At 39.0% G+C, this 21,567-nt stretch overlaps 3 protein-coding genes across 14 annotated transcripts in view; 2 read left to right on the top strand and 1 right to left on the bottom strand.

The window, feature by feature from the left end:
* The window catches only part of PRSS35 (serine protease 35), a 151,975-nt gene that overhangs the window by 89,796 nt on the left and 40,612 nt on the right, over window positions 1-21,567 (top strand). For 5 of the 7 annotated variants that reach the window (XM_077926186.1, XM_077926187.1, XM_077926189.1 and 2 more), the window contains one exon: window positions 20,462-20,512. The exons of 1 other annotated variant lie outside the window; for it this stretch is intronic. In XM_077926186.1, the coding sequence (XP_077782312.1) occupies window positions 20,462-20,512 (51 nt within the window). Of the gene's footprint in view, window positions 1-16,638; window positions 16,726-20,461; window positions 20,513-21,567 lie in introns of those variants that run through there. One more of the 7 variants, XM_077926190.1, reaches the window with a different exon arrangement.
* Window positions 1-21,567, top strand: part of RWDD2A (RWD domain containing 2A) — a 131,345-nt gene that overhangs the window by 100,112 nt on the left and 9,666 nt on the right. For 2 of the 3 annotated variants that reach the window (XM_077926195.1, XM_077926193.1), the window contains exons 5-6: window positions 16,639-16,725; window positions 20,462-20,512. The gene's annotated coding sequence lies outside the window, so the exon portion shown is untranslated. The remainder of the gene's footprint in view (window positions 1-16,638; window positions 16,726-20,461; window positions 20,513-21,567) is intronic. The other variant, XM_077926194.1, reaches the window with a different exon arrangement.
* ME1 (malic enzyme 1) overlaps window positions 1-21,567 on the bottom strand; it is a 119,655-nt gene that overhangs the window by 93,973 nt on the left and 4,115 nt on the right. For all 4 annotated transcript variants that reach the window (XM_028722864.2, XM_028722866.2, XM_028722865.2 and 1 more), the window contains exon 2: window positions 800-933. In XM_028722864.2, coding sequence (XP_028578697.1) covers window positions 800-933 — 134 coding nt within the window. The remainder of the gene's footprint in view (window positions 1-799; window positions 934-21,567) is intronic.

Below are 21,567 nucleotides of genomic sequence, written 5' to 3'. Positions count from 1 at the left end.
TGAGGGACGGTGGACCAGCCCACGGCTGAAAAGGGTTGCTGACCCCTGGTTCTTTTGTGTGAGCTCAGGTGTTGAGATGAACACCCAATAAATTTTACCAATCCTTGTTTAGCTATGCTGACAAAAGAAGGACTGTTTTTGCAAATGTGCAGAAAGTGAAGACCTCCTTTAATTTATCTTTGCATTATATTTGTACATACTATAAACAAAGGGTGTCATCTCTCAGTTGCACATGAGGCCAATATGGATAACAGAAGTATGAAGAAATTTACCGTATTGGCCCAAATATAAGTCACACCCGAATATAAGCCGCACATTTAAACCTCTGGGAGGGGGGGAGTCAATACACGGATATAAGCCGCCCCCTTCCTCACTCTCTCCCTTCCTGGCCTTGGTACTACGCTGCTTTGCCGTGTTCCTGGCGCTGTTTGCCCCGCGCTCCTGGCTGCATACTGGGGGGGGGGGGGGGAGGAGCTGCGCTGCGTTGCCAGCAGCCTTTCCACCTTCCTCACTCTCTCCCTTCCTGGCCTTGGGGGAGATGACAGGGGACTACGCCACACTCCTGGCACTTTTTGCCCCAAGCTCCTGGCTACATACTGGATAATTTTTGTACGGTTGCAAATAAAAAGCCACAATTTAACTTTTCATGGTTGGAATTTGGGGGGGAAAGTGCAGCTTATATTCAGGCCAAAACGGTATAACTGGTTGAATGTCAGCATTTGTCATATTTTCCAAAAAAAACACTTTTTAAAAACAAATATCTGAGTCCCTTAAAAATGATTCACGTTCAAGACTTTACCTGTCCAGGTCAGATGCTTGTCTTTCAAAGTTTCTAAGAACCCTTAAAACTTGAACTTCTTGACTAAGAAAACAAGGAGGTAGCAGTCCATGAATATTCAGCTGTTGTCTCTCTTCCAGGGTGAAAGCCAGACCCTTTACAGAGAGGAGAAAAGTGTTTATTGAAAAGAAGATAGATTTAAAATGCAATGATAGTTAGTTAGAGAGAACCACAGCACACAACACACATACATTTCTATATACTCCCAAGTTTTAAAAATCTGAAGCCAACAACTTTTGAAATATTATTAAACTTGCTTCACGATATGGGCTTATAATACATCCTTGCAAAAGTATATTTCCCCCCTTAATACTGTATAAAAATGTTTCCTCCAAGCTTATAGAAATGGATCCTTTTTGCAGTTTAAATGCGTCCAGATAATATAATGAAACTCTACTAAGATATAAAAGATCTATTATAAAACTCAGCTGACACCTACCTGTAAAGATTTTACCCTTTCTATTGTAAAGCAGGTAAGTCTGTTGTATGCCAGACAGAAACTGTCAAGGTACCATGGAAAAGTGCATACAATCCTCCCTGCTTTCACTACATAAAGCTGCAATACTTATGCATAATTAACATGCTGCACGGATGCTGCTTGCCAGGCTCTAACTCAGAACTGAATACACGCACATACATCATTCACAATGTTTCCAGAGCACAAGAAATAATGAAATATAGATAGTTCCATTTGTTTTCCAAAACAAAGTATGATAGAATCTGAGTTACAAAAAGGGATTTTTGCCCAATGAGATGGAACCTTGCAAATTTTACAGTGGTGCCTCGCAAGACGAAAAGAATCCGTTCCACGATTCTCTTCATCTAGCGGTTTTTTCGTCTTGCGAAGCAACCCTATTAGCGGCTTAGCGCTATTAGCGGTTTAGCAGCTTAGCGGCTATTAAAGGCTTAGCGGCTTAGCTGCTAAAAGGCTATTAGCGGCTTAGCGGCTTAGAAAGGGGGGGGGCGGAAAAAAATCGCAAGACTAGCAAGACGTTTCGTCTTGCGAAGCAAGCCCATAGGGAAAATCGTCTTGCGAAGCAACTCAAAAGCGGAAAACCCTTTCGTCTAGCGGGTTTTCCATCTTGCGGGGCACCACTGTACTTTTAAAAATACTGTAGTCTCTATGGGCAGGTGATTACTAATGACTCCTATTTATTGAGGAGTCATCCTGATTTCCTTTCACAAAGCTTGTGCAGAGAATAGATTACTGCCAGTTTTATTAGCCATTCATTTTGATTTGTTTGTGGGGATGTTATACGACAATGATCATTTATCCTGCATTTATTCTGATTTGCTTGCAGGATGTTCACACGTGTTCCTGTTAGTCATTCATTCATCTCACAATTTTCAATGTATTTTCCCATCACATTTCTGAACTACAAGAATTTTGAGAACCCCTGATCAAATTGTAAGCATGCAGTTTCTCCCTCCCTCTTTTTATTCCTTTGGAGAAGATTAGGCTGCTGCAAGAACTCCCAGAAGTGCAAGCTGGATTTAGAAGAGGCAGAGGAACCAGAGACCAAATTGCAAACATGCGCTGGATTATGGAGAAAGCTAGAGAGTTCCAGAAAGACATCTACTTCTGCTTCATTGACTATGCAAAAGCCTTTGACTGTGTTGACCACAGCAAACTATGGCAAGTTCTTAAAGAAATGGGAGTGCCTGATCACCTCATCTGTCTCCTGAGAAATCTCTATGTGGGACAAGAAGCTACAGTTAGAACTGGATATGGAACAACTGATTGGTTCAAAATTGGGAAAGGAGTACGACAAGGCTGTATATTGTCCCCCTGCTTATTTAACTTATATGCAGAATTCATCATGCGAAAGGCTGGGCTGGATGAATCCCAAGCCGGAATTAAGATCGCCGGAAGAAATATCAACAACCTCAGATATGCAGATGACACAACCTTGATGGCAGAAAGTGAGGAGGAATTAAAGAACCTTTTAATGAGGGTGAAAGAGGAGAGCGCAAAATATGGTCTGAAGCTCAACATCAAAAAAACGAAGATCATGGCCACTGGTCCCATCACCTCCTGGCAAATAGAAGGGGAAGAAATGGAGGCAGTGAGAGATTTTATTTTCTTGGGCTCCATGATCACTGCAGATGGTGACAGCAGTCACGAAATTAAAAGACGCCTGCTCCTTGGGAGAAAGGCGATGGCAAATCTAGACAACATCTTAAAAAGTAGAGACATCACCTTACCAACAAAGGTCCGTATAGTTAAAGCCATGGTTTTCCCAGTAGTGATGTATGGAAGTGAGAGCTGGACCATAAAGAAGGCTGATCGCCGAAGAATTGATGCTTTTGAATTATGGTGCTGGAGGAGACTCTTGAGAGTCCCATGGACTGCAAGAAGATCAAACGCATCCATTCTTAAGGAAATCAGACCTGAGTGCTCACTGGAAGGACAGATCCTGAAGTTGAGGCTCCAATACTTTGGCCACCTCATGAGAAGAGAAGACTCCCTGGAAAAGACCTTGATGTTGGGAAAGATGGAGGGCACAAGGAGAAGGGGACGACAGAGGATGAGATTGTTGGATAGTGTTCTTGAAGCTACAAACATGAGCCTGACCAAACTGCGGGAGGCGGTGGAAGACAGGAGTGCCTGGCGTGCTCTGGTCCATGGGGTCACGAAGAGTCGGACACGACTAAACGACTAAACAACAACAACAGGCTGCTGCAGAGATCCACTATAGCTATGGTTGCACAAATCTTTTGCATGTTGTAGCATGTAAGATGAAGACCAATATTCTCAAAAACATTTTTTTAAATCCTAGTTTTAGAATAAACTACTGGCTTAAGGCTGCTGTAGCAAGAGAATTGATAAAAACATTCATATTAATACAAAACATCTGGAATATCAAAATAGTTTGCTTATCTTTTGATTTAATGGTTTTTTCAAGCATCCCAAAGAAGACAAGATATTGAAAATGGAAAGAATGTGAAAATTTCAGATATTAAAATTATTTAGCAGAGTTTTAATAACAACATAATTTTTAAAACTCTTTTAGGAAATTATATTTTAGCTCCTGGAGTATGACAGAAGTTCACACCACAGGCAGCCAAATCATGTTATTAAAAAATATTCAGAGGTCTCAGAGGTGAACATATTTTCCACATATCACTGCAGTTCTTATGTCTAGTGTTCAATTATTTTAGTCAGCTCCAGACAGACTTTAAATCTACATACTGTACTGTATATGGAATGGGAGCACCTTATTACTTGGCCTGCACATTTTTTACTTTCACATCATCACATTTTTAATGAATAGGGGGAACTTAATAACTTGAGATATACATTGCTTTTGCTTCTGAGACTCTGCATAAAAATGTATGTGTAAATAGTATGAATTTTCTTTTTACAAAGTTTGGTGAATGCTTTACTACCTATTGAGAGATTATATGAACTTGGCTGCTTCCAGACTGTCGCTGGAAATTCATATACCAGCAAATTTCGGCTGTGCAATTAAAGTGGATTTGAGGCACTTGTGCAACAAACCCACTTTTTAAAAAAGTGGTAATAAGAAAAGTGATAGGGAAATGTGTAGGAAAGTGTGGAATAATAACAACATCAGGTGGCATTATATAGCCTCAGTGCAATGAAGAAATGTTATATAAACAGCAACATTACATAATCTACAAGCAAATAACGCGGACACAAGTCATCATGAATGCTCAATAAACTGCTTGTCTGGAACAGGACAAATGAGAGGAAAAGCGGCAAAGGTTCAGTCCTAAAAAGCATTGCTCCATTTTCATTCCCATTCTCAATTTTCCCCAGAATGCCTCTAGGCCCTACATCTTCAGGGCATTCTGAGGGAAAGTAGTAGGTGGGTGACTGCAGTCTTGGCCATGCTTTGCAATACACCACGGCCGTAGTAAAAATGAGCAAAAAAATCAAAACAAGACTCACAGCCCACCACCACCTCTGACAAACCTGGAAACTGAGCCACTAGGGTAATGCCAGTCAGTCAGTCAAGTTTATTGCTTATAGCCAAAGGCTGCTGCAATATATACAGTGTCATTGAATAAAATAAATACTAGTTTGATACAAAAACGTAAAACATTTAGATTGTCACTAGGGTAATGCAGAGAGCCCACCAGGCTGGTCCAGGGTTCCCTCACAAGGCTTCTTACTCAGGACCTCCTCAAACCAAATTTTGGCCCTTCTAGAAACCACCTACTGTGCATAAATATGTAAAAACACAATTAAATATATCCTCACACTGCCTCATTTTTTTGCCATTTTAAAAGCATCGCTTTAATACAGCAATGGTCAATAGGCACACTTTTATGAAAAAGACAATTATATTCTCTCTCTCATCTAGCATTTCTTCTCCAATTCTACTTCCCATAGACTGAAGTGCTCAACGTAGGAGTGGGCACTGAACATTCCAAGCCACCTACATTGTACATAAATTAGATTTGATCAGCAACTAAAGAAAACATATTTATGGAAGTCTTCTGGTAAACAAATACTGCATATACAAATACCATTCAACTATTTAAAAGTGACTTGTGTAACATTCATATTTCACTAGAAACTTGCATCCATAAATTGTACAGAACCAACAACAGCATGACAACCTACATGGTTAAAGTGCTCTCCACAGTCACATACTCATCAATCTTTTATAAGACATGTTTCCTGATTTAAGCATAAAGTAATATTCTGACACTGAAAATTATGGAAAATTAAAAAAAATACAAATGGTGGTTAAGATGTAAAACAAGATAGCTGGGCAGAAAGACAGAAATTCTACAACAACCTTTCCAAGAGCACAGCAGCAACTGAAGCAAAAGAGCATTTTTACATATGAAACAAAAGGATAAATGGGTCGGATCTAGACTAGGTTAACTGTCTGTCACTCCCACTGAAGTCTGTTGAACAAGTCACACCATGACTAACATGTCACATTTATATCAACAGTAGAAATTTATCATTACAAATGTACAAAACTTTTTTGGAGTAGGGTCGGGTGGAGGAGAAATTCAAATAAAAACAATTCTGAAGTTTTAAAAAGTGTACTTTTTGTGGAATTCCCTAAACACAGTAAGTTGGATCCAAATGTTTTGTTCTTTGAATGGAATGGAAGGCGCTTCCTTTTGCAGAAGCAAAGTTTTGCTCACAGAAGGCCTTTACAACACAGAGAAACCAAATCAGGTTCCTATATTTTTTACAAGATAGATTCAACTTTATATTTCATCCCTGAGTTTGAAGTTGTTGCAGAAGATGATGCTTAGTATCTGAACCATAAACCATTTATATTGCCTATAAAAGGGACCAACAGCCCAACCTGAGTCTTTATACATCAGTATTACATGCTTAGGATGAAAAGATAACTTAAGGATGTCGTGAAACTAGTTGCTCTATAGCCTCTCCCACAAGCAAATCTGCCAATGCAATTTGCCGATCAGGGTGCAAACAGTTTGTGCAAGACAAGCAACATCCTACAGAATACAGACAAAATAAACGGGATACAGCAAGCTACCGCTGATGTGAGAATAAAGCTATAAGCTAGTATCTTGGCTTCTATACTATTTATTGGAAAGCAAAATGGAAATCATTACATTACCACATATCCCTCTCAATCTTTGTGTTCTTTATCACAAGTTGATTATGATTTCCAAGACTGCAGCTATTTTCAAAATAAACAAACACTTTGGAAGTAGAAACCTGGGGGAACCCTTGAATTTTCAAAACTGTTTATTTCCAAAGGCTATTTGAGTAATAGAGAAAAGAGGAACATAAACAAGTCGAAATTAGAACTTTGAGGTATTTTCTGTTCATAGGAAGGCATGTTGGTACATGAAAACAAAATATTTGATTCTGCCATGAGTTTAATGGTGCTACTTGGGTACATCAACTACAATAATGACAAATTTGAAAGAGGTAGTAACACATTTATCAGCTGCAGCAAAAAAAGAGAGTCTTATGGCACCTTAAAGACTGACACAATTTAGGATAAGCTAGGTATGTGTCTTGTGTTGATATACACAACTAAAAATATAGAGCTAGTCGATGTTGCGGGACTCTAAGCCCCATGAACCCCAGCCAGCATGGTCAATGGAAAGAGATTGTGGGAGTTGTAGTCATATGTTAGCCATCCTTGAAAAAGGCAGGTTCCTACTCTTCAGATCTCTTTAACTCAGTAAGTATTAACAGAAGGGATTGTGAAGACTGGTAAGCACAACATGAGTGACTGTCCTAGTGACCCCCAGGGGCCATAGGTAGAATCACAGAATCATAGAGTTGGAAGGGACCCTAAGGATCACCTAGTCCAACCCCCTGTAATGCAGGAATATGCAGTTGTCCCTTACGGGCATCAAACCTGCAACCTTGGCATTATCAGCGCCACGCTCCAACCAACAGTGTAGAAGGGCTCCTTGAACATCAGGACCATAATATTTTTTGTAACTATGACAGTGTGACTCAATTCTAAAATCTCAGATTATGTAGAAAGCTGTTAAACCCGAACACTAATAATCAACACAACATTACAATGTAGCTATTCTTATATCCAGCTACCAGAGTGTTAATGTTATGTTTAGTAACAGCTAGTTTGTTCCAAGGAATGGCTGTGGGGCCTAAGCCTGAACAAAGGAGTGAGCTGTGTATACTTAGTAATATGGGGAAGGCACTTTGCACAAACTGCTCTTTCCATGTCCCAGGGTTTAGGAATGGCCTGAAAGCAGGTTCTGGGCGAGTATGGAAAAACTAAAAGATAAAGTGAGAGATTGGCTACATTACGCTCAGATTAAAGAGGTTTTTAATATGGACAAAAAGATAGGTTTCCAGGTGGAAAAGTCAAAGTTAGAAACAGAACTGTTAGAACCCAAAACTAAGGTTCTCTCAAAAATGTACAACTTGCTGCTAAAATGGAATACACAAGACGAAACGGTCAAATCAGCTATGATAAAATGGGCACAGGACATTGGGTATAATATTATGTTTGCTGACTGGGAAAGGTTATGGACCACCGGTGTGAAGTTCACGGCATGTAATGCCTTAAAAGAAAATATTATGAAAATGATATACAGGTGGTACATGACCCCAGTCAAGCTTGCAAAAATATACCATTTGCCTGATAACAAATGTTGGAAATGTAAAGAAACTGAAGGAACGTTCTTTCACCTCTGGTGGAATTGCCCTAGGGTTAAGGCTTTCTGGGAAATGATATATAACGAGTTGAAAAAGGTATTTAAATATACCTTCCCTAAGAAACCAGAGGCCTTGCTTTTGGGCATTGTCGGCCAGAGGGTGTTAAAGAAGGATTATACATTTTTCATGTATGCAACAACAGCAGCAAGAATACTCATAGCTAAACACTGGAAAACTCAAGACTTGCCCACGCTGGAAGAATGGCAGATGCAACTGATAGACTATATGGAATTAGCAGAAATGACTGGCAGAATCTGTGACCTGGGAGAAGAAGGGGTGGAAGAGGATTGGAAGAAATTTAAGGACTATCTACAAAAACATTGTAAACTGTATGAATGTTAAGATGATGTAAGAGTAAGAGTTAAGGTGGCATCAGTAAATTAGTTGACAAGTGTTTGAGAATAGATGAGATTTGAGAAAAAGTAAATCTACTGGTTAATATTATGTATATCTAAGTATCTAAGACTTTGGAAAACAAATTTAAAATTGGAAGACATAATATGGGAAAAATATAACTAAGAAATTGAAACAAGGTGATAATTTGCTGTCTAGAATTTTATAAATTTGGAAAGCGGGAACGAAAGACGTGAGGAAGTCCAAAAGCGAGGAAAGTAAGAAATTGACGATGATGTTATAACTTTTTCTTCTTTTCTGTATGTTTTTCTTTGTTCTTTCTTTTTTGTCTGTTTATTGTATTGTTGGGGATGGGGTTATATGTGTTGGAAGATAAATGTCTAGAAAATTTTGAATAAAAATTTTTTAAAAAAAAATGAAAGCAGGTTCTGGGCAAGGCCTTGGTGAGCTCTGAAAAGAAAGATGTATTAGCCATATATGAAGCTTTTTTGGCCCCACTGGTGGTGAATGTTTTTCAAGACCAGCAGAGAACCCACCACCCAAACAGTGCAACGATTTCCCCTTTGTACATAGCACACAAGAAGATCAGATATAGCCTAAGCTTATCAGTTTGCAGGTCTGTCTCTTCCAGGTTAAGTGGACCCACTAAGGGTGCTATCACCAAGAGTCCCTGATATCACAGAACCAGCACTGAAGTTTTTAAAGCCTCTCACCAACAAGGGACAAAATGCAGATATTCCAATTGGTGAGGGGCTTGACCTTATTCAAGTCTGGAGCATGAAACCCTGCTTCCCTGGTCAGCTTCCTCATGGCCACACCACTATCTGTCTATAAACAGCTGTTCTCGATAGAGTAACCTGTTGAAATCTATACAGTCATACCTCGGGTTGAATGTGCTTCGGGATGAGCGCGTTCAAGTTGCGCTCCGAGGCAACCCGGAAGTAACATAGCACATAACTTTCGGGTTTCGCCACGTGCGCATGCGCAGACGCCCAAAATGACGTAATGCATGCGCAGAAGCGGCAAAAAGCAGCGCGCGCATGCACGCGCATATGTGCCATCACTGGTTACGTTTGCTTCTAGATGCGAACGGGGCTCCGGAACGGATCCCGTTCGCATCTAGAGGTACCACTGTAATATGGTTCAGCTTGTCATAAACTCAGAATCTTCAAACATGCAAATATACACCTTGTTAATTTTAAATTTATCTGCTATGATGAGAGAGAATAATGAAAGGGAAGAACAAAATAGGATTCCATTTGAATGAAAGCGAAAACTGCCTTGGTAAATATTTAAGTTATAAAGTTGGGGCCTCTGTCTTCTCTGAACTAAGTATTCAAAAGCAGAGAATGTTTTCTTATTTCAAGGGTTCCTACACCCATTCCAAAAGAATGCAGGGCAGCTTAAAACCACTTTTAAATATTCAATATTTTAAATATCCATATTTAAGAAGGAGTTACAGCTTAATATTCCAGACACACACTGTCCTAGATGCTTATCCTTAGCTATGAAATGCCTGAATGCATAGAAGGCATGTGCAATATTTTTTAAAGGCCAGAAAGGTTGAACTAAGAAATATAAAAGGAAATCTGCAAATAGAAGCCCATGACAATTTGTGTTTCACAGCAGATAATACTGGATAACCTGTGGTATCTTTAGCAAGGTATCCAAGGCAAAGCTTAGAACAGTCATAGAAAGAGGAACTTTAAGTATAATCTCCTCATTCAGCACATTGCAAGGGCAGGGACAGAACACTCTCGCCAAAGGTCTGAACTGATTACTTGTAGAGGGCTTTTGAAATTAGACTGCATGAAATTATGCTGGGGGTCATGTACAGAGCCTGGTTCTAGAAAACATTTTGGGGGGAAAGGAGGCAAAAGAATTGCAGACCATTATTAGAGGGAGGGAGACTTTCATTAGTGCAATACTGTATAGGACTATAGCATATTGTGACAGAAAGCTGCAGTAGCAAGAAACATTTGCAAGGGAGCATCTGTTAGCACTTGGAATCATCTTTGTGTGGTGTAAAACAAGACCCTGCCCTTTCCCCAAGTCCTATGTGCTGGTTTCCTTTTTCATGGGGCTTTGGAAAAGCAGAAAGTAAGAGCAGCATGAGTCTTCATGATGCTTTTGCCTCTCTAGTGCAAAGGAAAACAGACTCCTCCACTTCTCCACCACAGAGGGCAGATTGCCTGAAATGGGATGGGGGGGGGCATTGCTGACATTGGCAATTTTACATGGGAAGTTGTGGAGCCCTGACCCTACAAAAATGATCTATTTTTGTATTTTTGAAATACTTGTCTTGTAAGTTGCCCTAAGAAGAAAATTTGGAGATCACAACACTTCAAACATGTTTCTATTGAAACAAAGCAAAGAATAATGTCATATATGTCTATTTATCTGTTTCACAGTAAGAAATAGATTTAGAGAATTTTTATATTTTGTGGAGTTCGTTTACACTTTTCTATCCAGAAAAACATGTTCAACAAGAAATATTTCTACTTAGCAACAACCATTGTAAAAATCACCTATGAGAACATGCTCTGGGTAACATTACACTGGGGGTTACTTGCCTTACGTGTTTAACCAGGTTCCAGATGTGAAGTCGAAATGTAATGCAAGAATTATACCATTACTAGCTTAGAAAAAGATTATAGTCCTCGTGGGGCAGAGGTGTATTTCATAAATCTAACAAATAGCAGCATTTACTTTGGTGGCCTGCAGTACTCTGTGTACCAAGCCTTTTCAAATGAAATAAACTTACCATGGGTGAGTGGTCTTGTTTAAAAAATATGGTATACACACACAATTATGGTACACATGCCCATTTCAATGTGTACCCAGCGCGCTCCCACAGCTGGTTTGTGAAATTATGTACACACATTAGCCACAAATTCAATCCACATCTATCCTGTAGTTTGAGAAATACTGCATTTGATGTGTTTTCCACCAAACAAGTTTCAATCCAATTTGAAAATATAAGTCACACCCATGGGCGTGGCCAGGATTTTTGTTGCGGGTGGGCAGGCCTTTTGTTAAGGGTGACAGAACCTTAGTTAGCTATTTATTTATATTGATTTTTATTGATTGGGAGGGCAGCTGCCCCTCCTTGCCCCCTCTGGCTATGCCCATAGCCACACACCCTCTTTGCCCACGAGTGTGGACAGACAGCAGGCAACTAAGAAACACATCCAACCATGCCGATGTGTACAATGACATACAAATGCATTTGAAACACGTTATTAACTGTGCTTAAAGGTGGTGATGTGTACACAACCATAGTCTCAACACTTCCCATATAGTTGCTGATGTTATATGTCACTGTGCAGAATCTGGAATATAGATCGGCAGATAAATGCCAAACTGAAAACTGTACAACTGGTCAGGTTAAAAGTTTATTCTAATAGCAGCCTTGGTAGATTATATGCAGGGGGCAAATTCACATTTATGTGTCATATTTATAATGCTTAATTTAATTGAAAACCACAGTAAGGAATGTAAGTGAATAAAATATTAAATGTTAAGACTCCACAGCAATATAATTTCTCTATAATGATATAACAAGCTACTGTAGTTGCTCACAAATTATCATTTGCTTCTTTAATCTATTTTTTTAATATAAGGAACCTGAACATTTTTAAAGGGCACATAGTACAAGTCCAGAAACTGAAGTCAAGGTAAAAAAAATAATTAAAATTTCATCTCTTCCAGTTCTCAGCTCTCATCCAACTAGTAAACATCTCATCCAACACATGTGGTGAGAGAAAGGTTTATCTGTAAGCATCCCTCAGGAGCTGCTCATGGACTAGTTCCAGACATCTTTTAAAGGCCAAATCTGCTTTATGTTCACGCTAATAATCTCCATGTGCAGTGTTTTTTGCTGAAATCAAATCAGCTGATTCACTATTTTCATAAGTGCTGCCTGGTTTTTTTCTTATTTGTTGTACTGTCTGGAAATCAAGGTCTATTATAAAAATAGCAACAGTGGACATCAGAATTATTAATAAGGAATCTCTACCAACTGAAACTATCTGATGTATCTCAATTACCATAGAATCAGATGGCTATACTGCTGTAAAACTTTGAGAAACAAATAAATCAAAAGTTGAACTAACTGGCTCACAATGGCCTGGTTCACAAGTAACACCAACTATGAAAAAGTATGAACAAGCAAGCATGCTAGAGTCTGGAGTCCAGCTCAATGTTTAGCTCTCTCCACACTAACCATGAACAATGTGTTTGTCCTATGGTTTACAGTTCTTGGTTTGTCTGGGAAAGTTAAATCATGAACCTGGGTTCACACAACACAAATCATGGCTTAGCACAGCACAACATAGGAGTAGTACAACCAGGTTTGAGCAAAGGGGACACAATCTCTTCTCTTGGACCCCACATTTCATGATTAGCCACAGTTTGGCTCAACATGATGTGCAAAACAGTCCACTATGTTTCAGACCAGCCATAGTGATAAGTATTAAGTTAGCACCAAGCCTCATCAAGCTTTTATTTTCATTTAACACCTTGCCATTTTTCCTGAATCACTAGAGGATGTTTAACTTAATGGACTAAACACATAGGAGCTAAAGGAAGGACAATTAGTACAAAAATCAACTTTTAGTCTGATGTTTTAAGAGGGCAAAATAAGGGCAATCAAGGAAAGCATAAACTAACAGCAGATTGGAAAGGTATTTGTAACTATGCGGCATTTCTAATTTGAGAGTATGCTAATTGGATTTATTATCTGTTCTGTTAGACCAGATTAAAACCTTACTTAACAGTGTACATTCCTGTATAAGGACACAAAGTACTGAACATATATTATAAGCATCACCAAAAGTTCAATAGTAGATCAAACATTTACAAATGTAAGAGATGTTTTTTTGTTTTATTGGCCTGGTCTTACACCTCGTGAAATGTCTTGATGGAGAAGGAGTTGTCCGTCTCTTATAAGGGCCCCAACAACTAACCATCAGGGGGTCTAAAAATCTGCTTGGTTGACAATGAATCAGGCAAGGCGTCAAGAAGTATTTTGGGATCTGCAATATAAAAAACTGAAGAACTCTATTGCCAAAGTAGCTCTTTCTGCAGTCTCCCATAAACCTATCCTGAAGTGTATGTTTAAAACTACCAGGGGAAATCTCTGCTGCCTTAATTATTTCCAGTTACACATATCTCTTATTGGTTTTACTCATTGAATTTATTTACTCAGTATTTATTCATTCATCACCATATATCAATAAAAGCAGACAGTGCAATTAAACAAGAACAAACTGCATATAGCACCAGCACTTTGGAAGTCCATGCCTATTGATATCAGGCAGGCACCTTCCCTGTATTCTTTCTGGTGGTTCCGGAAGACATTCCCATTTAGACAAGCCTATCCAGGTGTTTTGAAAGAATCTGCAGGAGTTTATTTATTTTAGTCTATTCTATCGTAGTTTTAACTTTCTGTATGTTTTAAATTATGGTTGCAATTTTTTCAGTGATAATGTTATTGTTTACTCTTTTTTGTAAACTGCATTGAGGTTTTTTCTACGATGAAGTGCTATATAAATGTTATGAAATAAATTTATAAATATTTCTATTTATTTATCATATAATCAACTGAGGCACTACAATTGATTACACAATAATCTAACTTGCCTTTTCCGTCAGCCTAGGCATAATCACCAGTAAAAATTAATGAGCTAAAAAGATTTCACAACCTGAATAGAGAATAGTCTTTGCCTGGCACTAAAAAGGTATTCATGCAGGAGGGGGGGGGGCAGGCAAAAGTCTTTGGGAAGAGCGTTCCCTAGGTGCTGGAGCTGGAGTCACTGCTCAGAAAGCCTTCTCTTTCGCCACCTGCCAAATTTCTGCTGATCACCAATCCTTCTTTTTCAAATTCCACGTATAAAAGAAATTTTACTGCAGTTTGGGTAGAAAAACAGTAAACTCGTTTTCCACACTGACAAATTCCTGTTTAGGGTATATTATGCAAATCTTCCATATGATTATGTCCTTCTTAAGAGATATGTGTAAAATAATGGAAAGCAATCTAGTTCAGTTGAAAGAAACTAGGACTTGCACCAGGACTGAAATTCCAGTTTAGCCATAAATCCTTTCAATAATCTGGACAAGACCTACTCTCTTAGCCTCTGATTTCCATCAGAAATGGGAATAAAAGGTTTGTCATCAACATGAACAGCTATATAAAGAAGGCCATATAAATTAGAGACAAATTCATGTTTCATAACTGATAGCAACAAAATTATAAATGTCATATACTGGAAGATAATAGCACATCTTGTTTCTGAATGGTTTTTATAAGATTTGTGACACAGCTGTAATGCATAAACTAACATATTATATTTGGTCCTATGTGTATCACATGTTACAGCAGTTCCATATGAGTTTCTTCATTCCCAGCAGTGGCCACATGGAGCAAGAAAATAATAATGCTAATGCTTTATTTAGAACTTTTAATGTCCCTGTAAATTAAATCAGAATTATTATCACTCTATCACAGAAGGTGGAATAACGTTGAGTGAATGTCTTGTATAATACCACCTAGTGATGAATACTAGTGGTGTCCTGATTCATAGATCAGTCTCTTAGTCACTGTTGTCTGATGGAAGCGACATAGAAGTGATTTTGACACGTGTGGAGAAATGGCTGGATAGATTTGCAGAGCCGAACTGCTACAGTGGTACCTCGGGTTAAGTACTTAATTCGTTCCGGAGGTCCGTTCTTAACCTGAAACTGTTCTTAACCTGAAGCACCACTTTAGCTAATGGGGCCTCCTGCTGCCGCCGTGCCGCCGGAGCCCAATTTCTGTTCTCATCCTGAAGCAAAGTTCTTAACCAGAGGTACTATTTCTGGGTTAGCAGAGTCTGTAACCTGAAGCGTATGTAACCTGAAGCATATGTAACCCGAGGTACCACTGTATTCCATTTACATTTAGTTTCAGAAATATTGTATTAACAACAGATCTGGTCCAGTCTTTTTCTCCTTCCATAGTAAATCCAATTCCCTTGGCCACCTCTTGCTGTTTCTTGAGCATTCTGTCTTTATTTTGCCCTACAGTGTGCTGATTTTTTATTTTTTTTAAGCATAGTTGTAATCTTTGGTCCCAGCGTTTTCTGACCTCTATTTTGGCGCAGCTCATTAAAGTCAGCTACCGTCTGTGTAGTCAATGTTAATATCACAAAAGGGAATCAGACTTGATAGCATTGAATCTCTTCCAACTGTATGACTCTTTAAGTCTCCCAGTCCTGCCATTCTTAGTAAGATGATGTGGGGCAAACAGGCGCCTGGAATATCTTAAAGTTAGATCATCCTATTATATCTTCTGAGAGTTCACAAAGAACTACAAAAGTTGAAAGACTATTATTTTGAACAAATGTTGTCTACCAACTTTGAGAATGCTTTGGCAGTGGAAAGGCAGGATATAAGCTTTCTTATTAGATAAGTAACTAAATAAGCAATGGAGCTGTTAATCTAAATGGTGTATCTTCAGTTCATAAAATATTATTTAGCCATTTCCCCCAGTGCTGTTAAACAGAGATGAGAATATCCTTCAGTTTTGATGATGATTTTTCAAAGTGGGTAAAGTTTTCTCATGTTAGTGTTAAGTGTTTCTTTGAAATAAACTGATGTTTCCAAAGAAAAGTCATAGAATCATAGAATTGTTGGGTTGGAAGGGACCTCGGTGGCATCTAGTCCAACCCCCTGCAATGCAGGCATCTCAACATGCGGTGCACCATCCAATTTGAAACCATACTGGACCCTGCTTAGCTTTGCAAATGTGCTAGCAGTTTTATTGCTGCACCACTAAGAGAACTAGTTAGAAACTGTTATGAAAGGGCGAGGGAACCCATAAAAAGCTTGGCTCCAGCCTAAGAGCCGTATTTGAAGGTCTGTCTATACCATAGGTCAGACGTACTGCATTGTTGGATAGTACATGTTTGTTAAGGTAGAACAGGGACTAATTTCTCATTACCGCTAACATGTTGGCTAGAGTTCATTGGAGTCAAACAACTGGTGGAGAGCACCTTTTTGGCTATCTCTGATTTAGTGGGAATTCTAGTTTCTGTTAGCATGTAGATGTTGCAATGTGTAGAGAAATATATTAGCTATGTAGCCAATCTTTTCACATTTAATATCTTTGACTATTGTACAGTTTTTTAAAATCTTGAAATACATCATTGTGTGTGTGTTGTTAGTGTTTGTAGTGAAATTGTGCTGCTGCTGCAGCAGCAGTGTGTTCTAGTGGCTAAATTTTGGATTTGTACTTGTACAGCCTAATTTCAAGTCTCTGCTCAGCCAAGAAGATTGCTGGAAATTGCTGGGCTGTTTATTGCTGGTTGTTGTAAAGATAAAATTGGAGGTAAGGAAATCATGTACTGTATGCCACTTGAGCTCTGTGTCACCCTTCTTTCAAACTGAAATGGCTCAAGATATTTTGCAGGGCAGTTTTTTCTGCTTTCTGTACTTTTGCTCACCTCTTGTTGTGTAGCAGAATTAAGGTTCTACTTGCTGCAGCCAGAGAGGTGGGCAAGAAAAGTGGCAGACCCCTAAATCTCAAACAGCTACTTGTAAGGATTCACAGGTGTTCTTCCTGCCCTTGCCTAGAAAATGATTATATTTTTAAAAGAGTGCCCAGTCCCTTCTTTTTGCCTTTTTAAGGGACTTTTGGTGTTTAGGTTGTGTACATGTGGCAATTTAGAATGTAAAAATGGATTTGTGTGCATGTTTATCATGACATTCACATTATGTCCTCATCTAAGTAGCAGACTACACACACACCCCACTTTCATTTGGATTTTCCTGTTCTGTGGATAGAAAAAATAAAATGTAAAATTGGCCCTTTTGAGTACTATTTAATTACCCCTCACACACACCAAATTACTTCAAGGGGTCTAAGTAGGAATAAATTGGTCAGATTATTAACTAGTTGGAATAAATGGTTATTGTTATATAAGTGGTAGCTGTTGTCACATGTTGGAATATAACTTCTCAGCCATTTTATATCTGGTATGATTTACCAAATTGAAGACCCAAGTGGCATCTAAAAACTATGTCAAAATTATTTAGAGAATAAAGCCACTTCAGGAAACTGAAGGCTGTTTGAGATGCAGGCATCTGGAATCTAGGTCAGTCCGCAATCACATAGAACAAATTCCTGGCCACTTTGGTAATATTGTTTTAAACAGCATAGGGAAACAAATGAGAAAACCAAGGCTTATTCTCATTTTTCTCAAAGCTGTCAGACAGTACTCTCCAACTCTTCTAGTCTGTGTCACTCAAATAATCCATCCTTCCATGTCTACACACACGGAGAAAACATGGTGTCATTACCCCACAAATTACAAACTTGTACAGTGGTGCCTCGCAAGACGAAATTAATTCGTTCCGCAAGTTTTGTCGTCTTGCGATTTTTTTCGTCTTGCGAAGCACGGTGTCGGGAAAGTTTTGGAAAAGCTTCAAAAATCACCAGTCTTTAAAAACCTCAAAAAAGGCTACCACACCGCGTTCTATGAGTTGCTCCTCGAAGTCAAGTCGCAACTGTATTAACGGTGTTAAGAAAAAGGAAACAAACTTGCAAGACGTTTCTGTCTTGCGAAGCAAGCCCATAGGGGAAATCGTCTTGCGAAGCAGCTCAAAAAACAAAAAACCCTTTCGTCTAGTGAGTTTTTTGTCTTGAAAGGCATTCGTCTTGCGAGGTACCACTGTAGTGTATTACAGGCCAACATAAGAGGCTTGAGTTATTGTAGGTCATTATTCTATTCGATTTTTAAAATTAACAATGTATATGTACACGCACAAATAATTTAAAACCAATACTACACATTCTACTGCATTCTTAAAAATTCAGATGCAGTAACATCTTAACAAACCCAGAGTAATTCATTAGACATAAACAGAGAATATGATGGCATATAATCACTAAATTTATCATTCAAAAAATGAAATAATGTTGATAATTTATCAACAAACTAATTTTCATACACACAATTTTCACAAGACCAGATATAATGTATGATTGGAAACATGCCTTGTAGAAGCAGCTAGGGCATGGGCAAAGTAATAGCCAAACAAGTTTCAAGTAGTGGACAGTCAGAAAGTGTGAGAATCATTCCTCATCCTTACCTGACCTTATGTAGTGGCAATACAGTGGTACCTCGGGTTACATACACTTCAGGTTACATACACTTCAGGTTACAGACTCCGTTAACCCAGAAATATTACCTCGGGTTAAGAACTTTGCTTCAGGATGAGAACAGAAATCATGCTCTGGCGGCACGGCAGCAGTGGGAGGCCGCATTATCTAAAGTGGTGCTTCAGGTTAAGAACAGTTTCAGGTTAAGTACGGACCTCTGGAACGAATTAAGTACTTAACCCAAGGTACCACTGTACAACAAAGGAGTGTTGTGGCCATTAGGGCCACTGCTGGGGGCTGATCTTAAGAAGAGGAAACTCAATTATTACTCAAGTTTTTCCAGTTCCCTGTGATTAAGATACAGGAGAGAAGCAATATTTAATCATAGGATGGGTCAGATGCTAGTCTTACACATATATCTGACAAAACTAGATGTCACATTTGGGTAAGAGGACTCCCAAACAGTTGTCTGCAAGATATTATTGCTAGCCTTCTTCTTCCTGCTTTCCTACATGCACCTCAAAATGTTAAGACTTTTTACGTAAAAATTCTACGACCGCAATCATTTTTACTAGCCTTCTGCCTGTGTTATGACTCTTTGTAGCATGTTCACAGCGTGAATAAAATGCTGAGCATTTATATAGTGCTTTTGGTGTTTTTTGCACTTCACATGCATCTTTTCAGTAATCCCTACAGTAACCTTGTAAGATATTTTGGGATTTTGTTTCTTATGAACCTGTGGCCCTCTATATGTTGTTGTTGGACTGCACCTGCCATCAGCCCCAGCCAGCATGGCCAATAGGCATGGATCATGCAACTCATAGTTTAGCAACATTTGGAAAGTCCCTTAACTGCATCCCAGTTTTAGAGCTTCAGTAATACTGGAATCTGTAGCATCAATTGTAGCTGCAGCAACAATGATTCATGGCCCATTTCACACCCTTGTGAATGATGAAGACAGAAAACCAAAACTGAGATAGAAACTGAAATTGCACTTTCTTGTTAACTATGACCTTGACGGGTTTAGGCGGATGATCCTCAAAGAGTAAAAGTCATTATTTTATGTTCATTAAGAAAACCTGGAAGGTTAGGTTTGTTTTGCCTTTTCTCTCCTTCACACATAATACAATAACTGAAATAAAACATGCACAGTGGCCCATGCAAAGTTTTAATTTTGTGTACCCCCTGCTCTGAAACATTTTCAGGAGAGACATAAAATAAGCATTCACCTCCAAAAGGAACAGAGGCTACAATACCACTTCAACAGCATTTTATTGAAGCAGTATCACACTACTTTCCTGTTACAGTATTCCGAAAAGGAAATAGAGTTCTCCTTGAACTTTTTCTATCTTAAGAAATTACTGAAGGCCAGGCTCCCTTCCTGCCTGAAGAAGCATGAGCCAGCTCAGCATATCTAACTTTTAGATTCCCCCTGAAAAATAGGCATTTTACAAAGAGGTTAAGAAGATTAGGTCCCACTCTGCAGAGCTTTTGGTTTACATATTGACATTCTGTCTAGACCTGGGATTGTCAGACTCTGTAAACCTTCCCCAAATAAATAAATAAAAACCCTGACCACGCCTCCCCCTAAGTTCAAGCAAGGGCTGCTGCTCATGTTACCTTAGGACAGATACACAGTACTGCAGATAGATTCTATTCTCATAGTTCATATGAACATACATCATAAAGTATGGATACCTTCATCCTCCATCTTAAAAAAAAAGATAAAGTCTTAGACAAAACCTAGAAAAATTGTTTATCTCAACCTGGCAGCTACCAAAGATAAACAGAGAAAGTAGGGATGAATCAGTATATGAAGATCCTAGGGAGGGTCTTAGAAGAAAGAAAAAATGAGAAAATAGGCTACTTCCTATACTCCAATACTGATAATCATATTAAGGCCAACACATCTACAGTACATGGAACACTAGTCTTATGTTCACCTTTTTCATTTTCCCCTTAGGCACTTTTACAACTGCTGTGGATCCAGCCTGAAACTTCCAAGCGAAAAAAGGTAAAAGGGGAGATTTCAAAGGGAAAGCAGCAAGTTAGAAAGGTCTAACCACCTGCTCACACTCAGGCTTCTTGTTTACTTCCCTGTCTAAGGCCACTTTGGAAAGGCAGTCTTGTAGTCAATATTACATACAGTTACTATGAATATGTAATTTGACCCTAATAATGGGACCTACAAAGAGATGGCACTATAATAATCCAGTAAAGAACAACTTCACAAGTTAATGTGGAATTGTAAGAGGCAGTATGTTTTAGCAAAACATTTGAAGAGGAAACTTCCACATTATCCCAAGGTAAGGTCCACAGATTTTAAGGCACCTGTAACTTATACAGTGGTATAAGTTACAAGTGCCTCGGGTTGAGAATTTAATTCGTTCTGGAGGTCCGTTCATAACCTGAAACTGTTCTTAACCTGGAGCACCACTTTAGATAATGCGGCCTCCCACTGCCGCCACCACACAATTTCTGTTCTCATCCTGAAGCAAAATTCTTAACCCAAGATACTATTTCTGGGTTAGCAGAGTCTGTAACCTGAAGTGTATGTAACCCGAGGTTCTCAGACTTAATCCATTCCAGAAGTCTGTTCCAAAACCAAAGCGTTCCAAAACCAAAGCGCACTTTCCCATAGAAAGTAATACAAAATGGATTAATCCGTTCCAGACAATTAAAAACAACCCCTAAAACAGCAATTTAACATGAATTTTACTATCTAACGAGACCATTGATCTATAAAATGAAAGCAATAGACCAGGTTGCAATCTACTACCCAGTATAAAAAACTGGCAGTGATCTACCCATTGCCATTGGAGGGACAAACGCACAGGGTGCGTGAAGGGGGAGTTCAAGGGGGGGGGAAAGGGAGGCAAAAGTTCTCTCTCTGAGGGGCCAGTCGGCTTCTCTCTCCCCGCCCCTGGGCCAGCCTTTCTGGATCCCTACACACACACCCAGCGCCCCTTCCTCACCTTCTTCAGGGCTGTCAATCAATTATTTGTGGATGCGTAAAGAGCTGCTTTGGATTGGCTGCTGCTTTGTCAACCGGGTGGATTATTTGTGGAT

The sequence above is a fragment of the Podarcis muralis genome, chromosome 3, assembly GCF_964188315.1.
Source record: "Podarcis muralis chromosome 3, rPodMur119.hap1.1, whole genome shotgun sequence".
Classification (NCBI taxonomy): domain Eukaryota; kingdom Metazoa; phylum Chordata; class Lepidosauria; order Squamata; family Lacertidae; genus Podarcis; species Podarcis muralis.
Note: the sequence above shows the minus strand (reverse complement) of the source record. Positions and strands in the feature narration are given on the sequence as shown.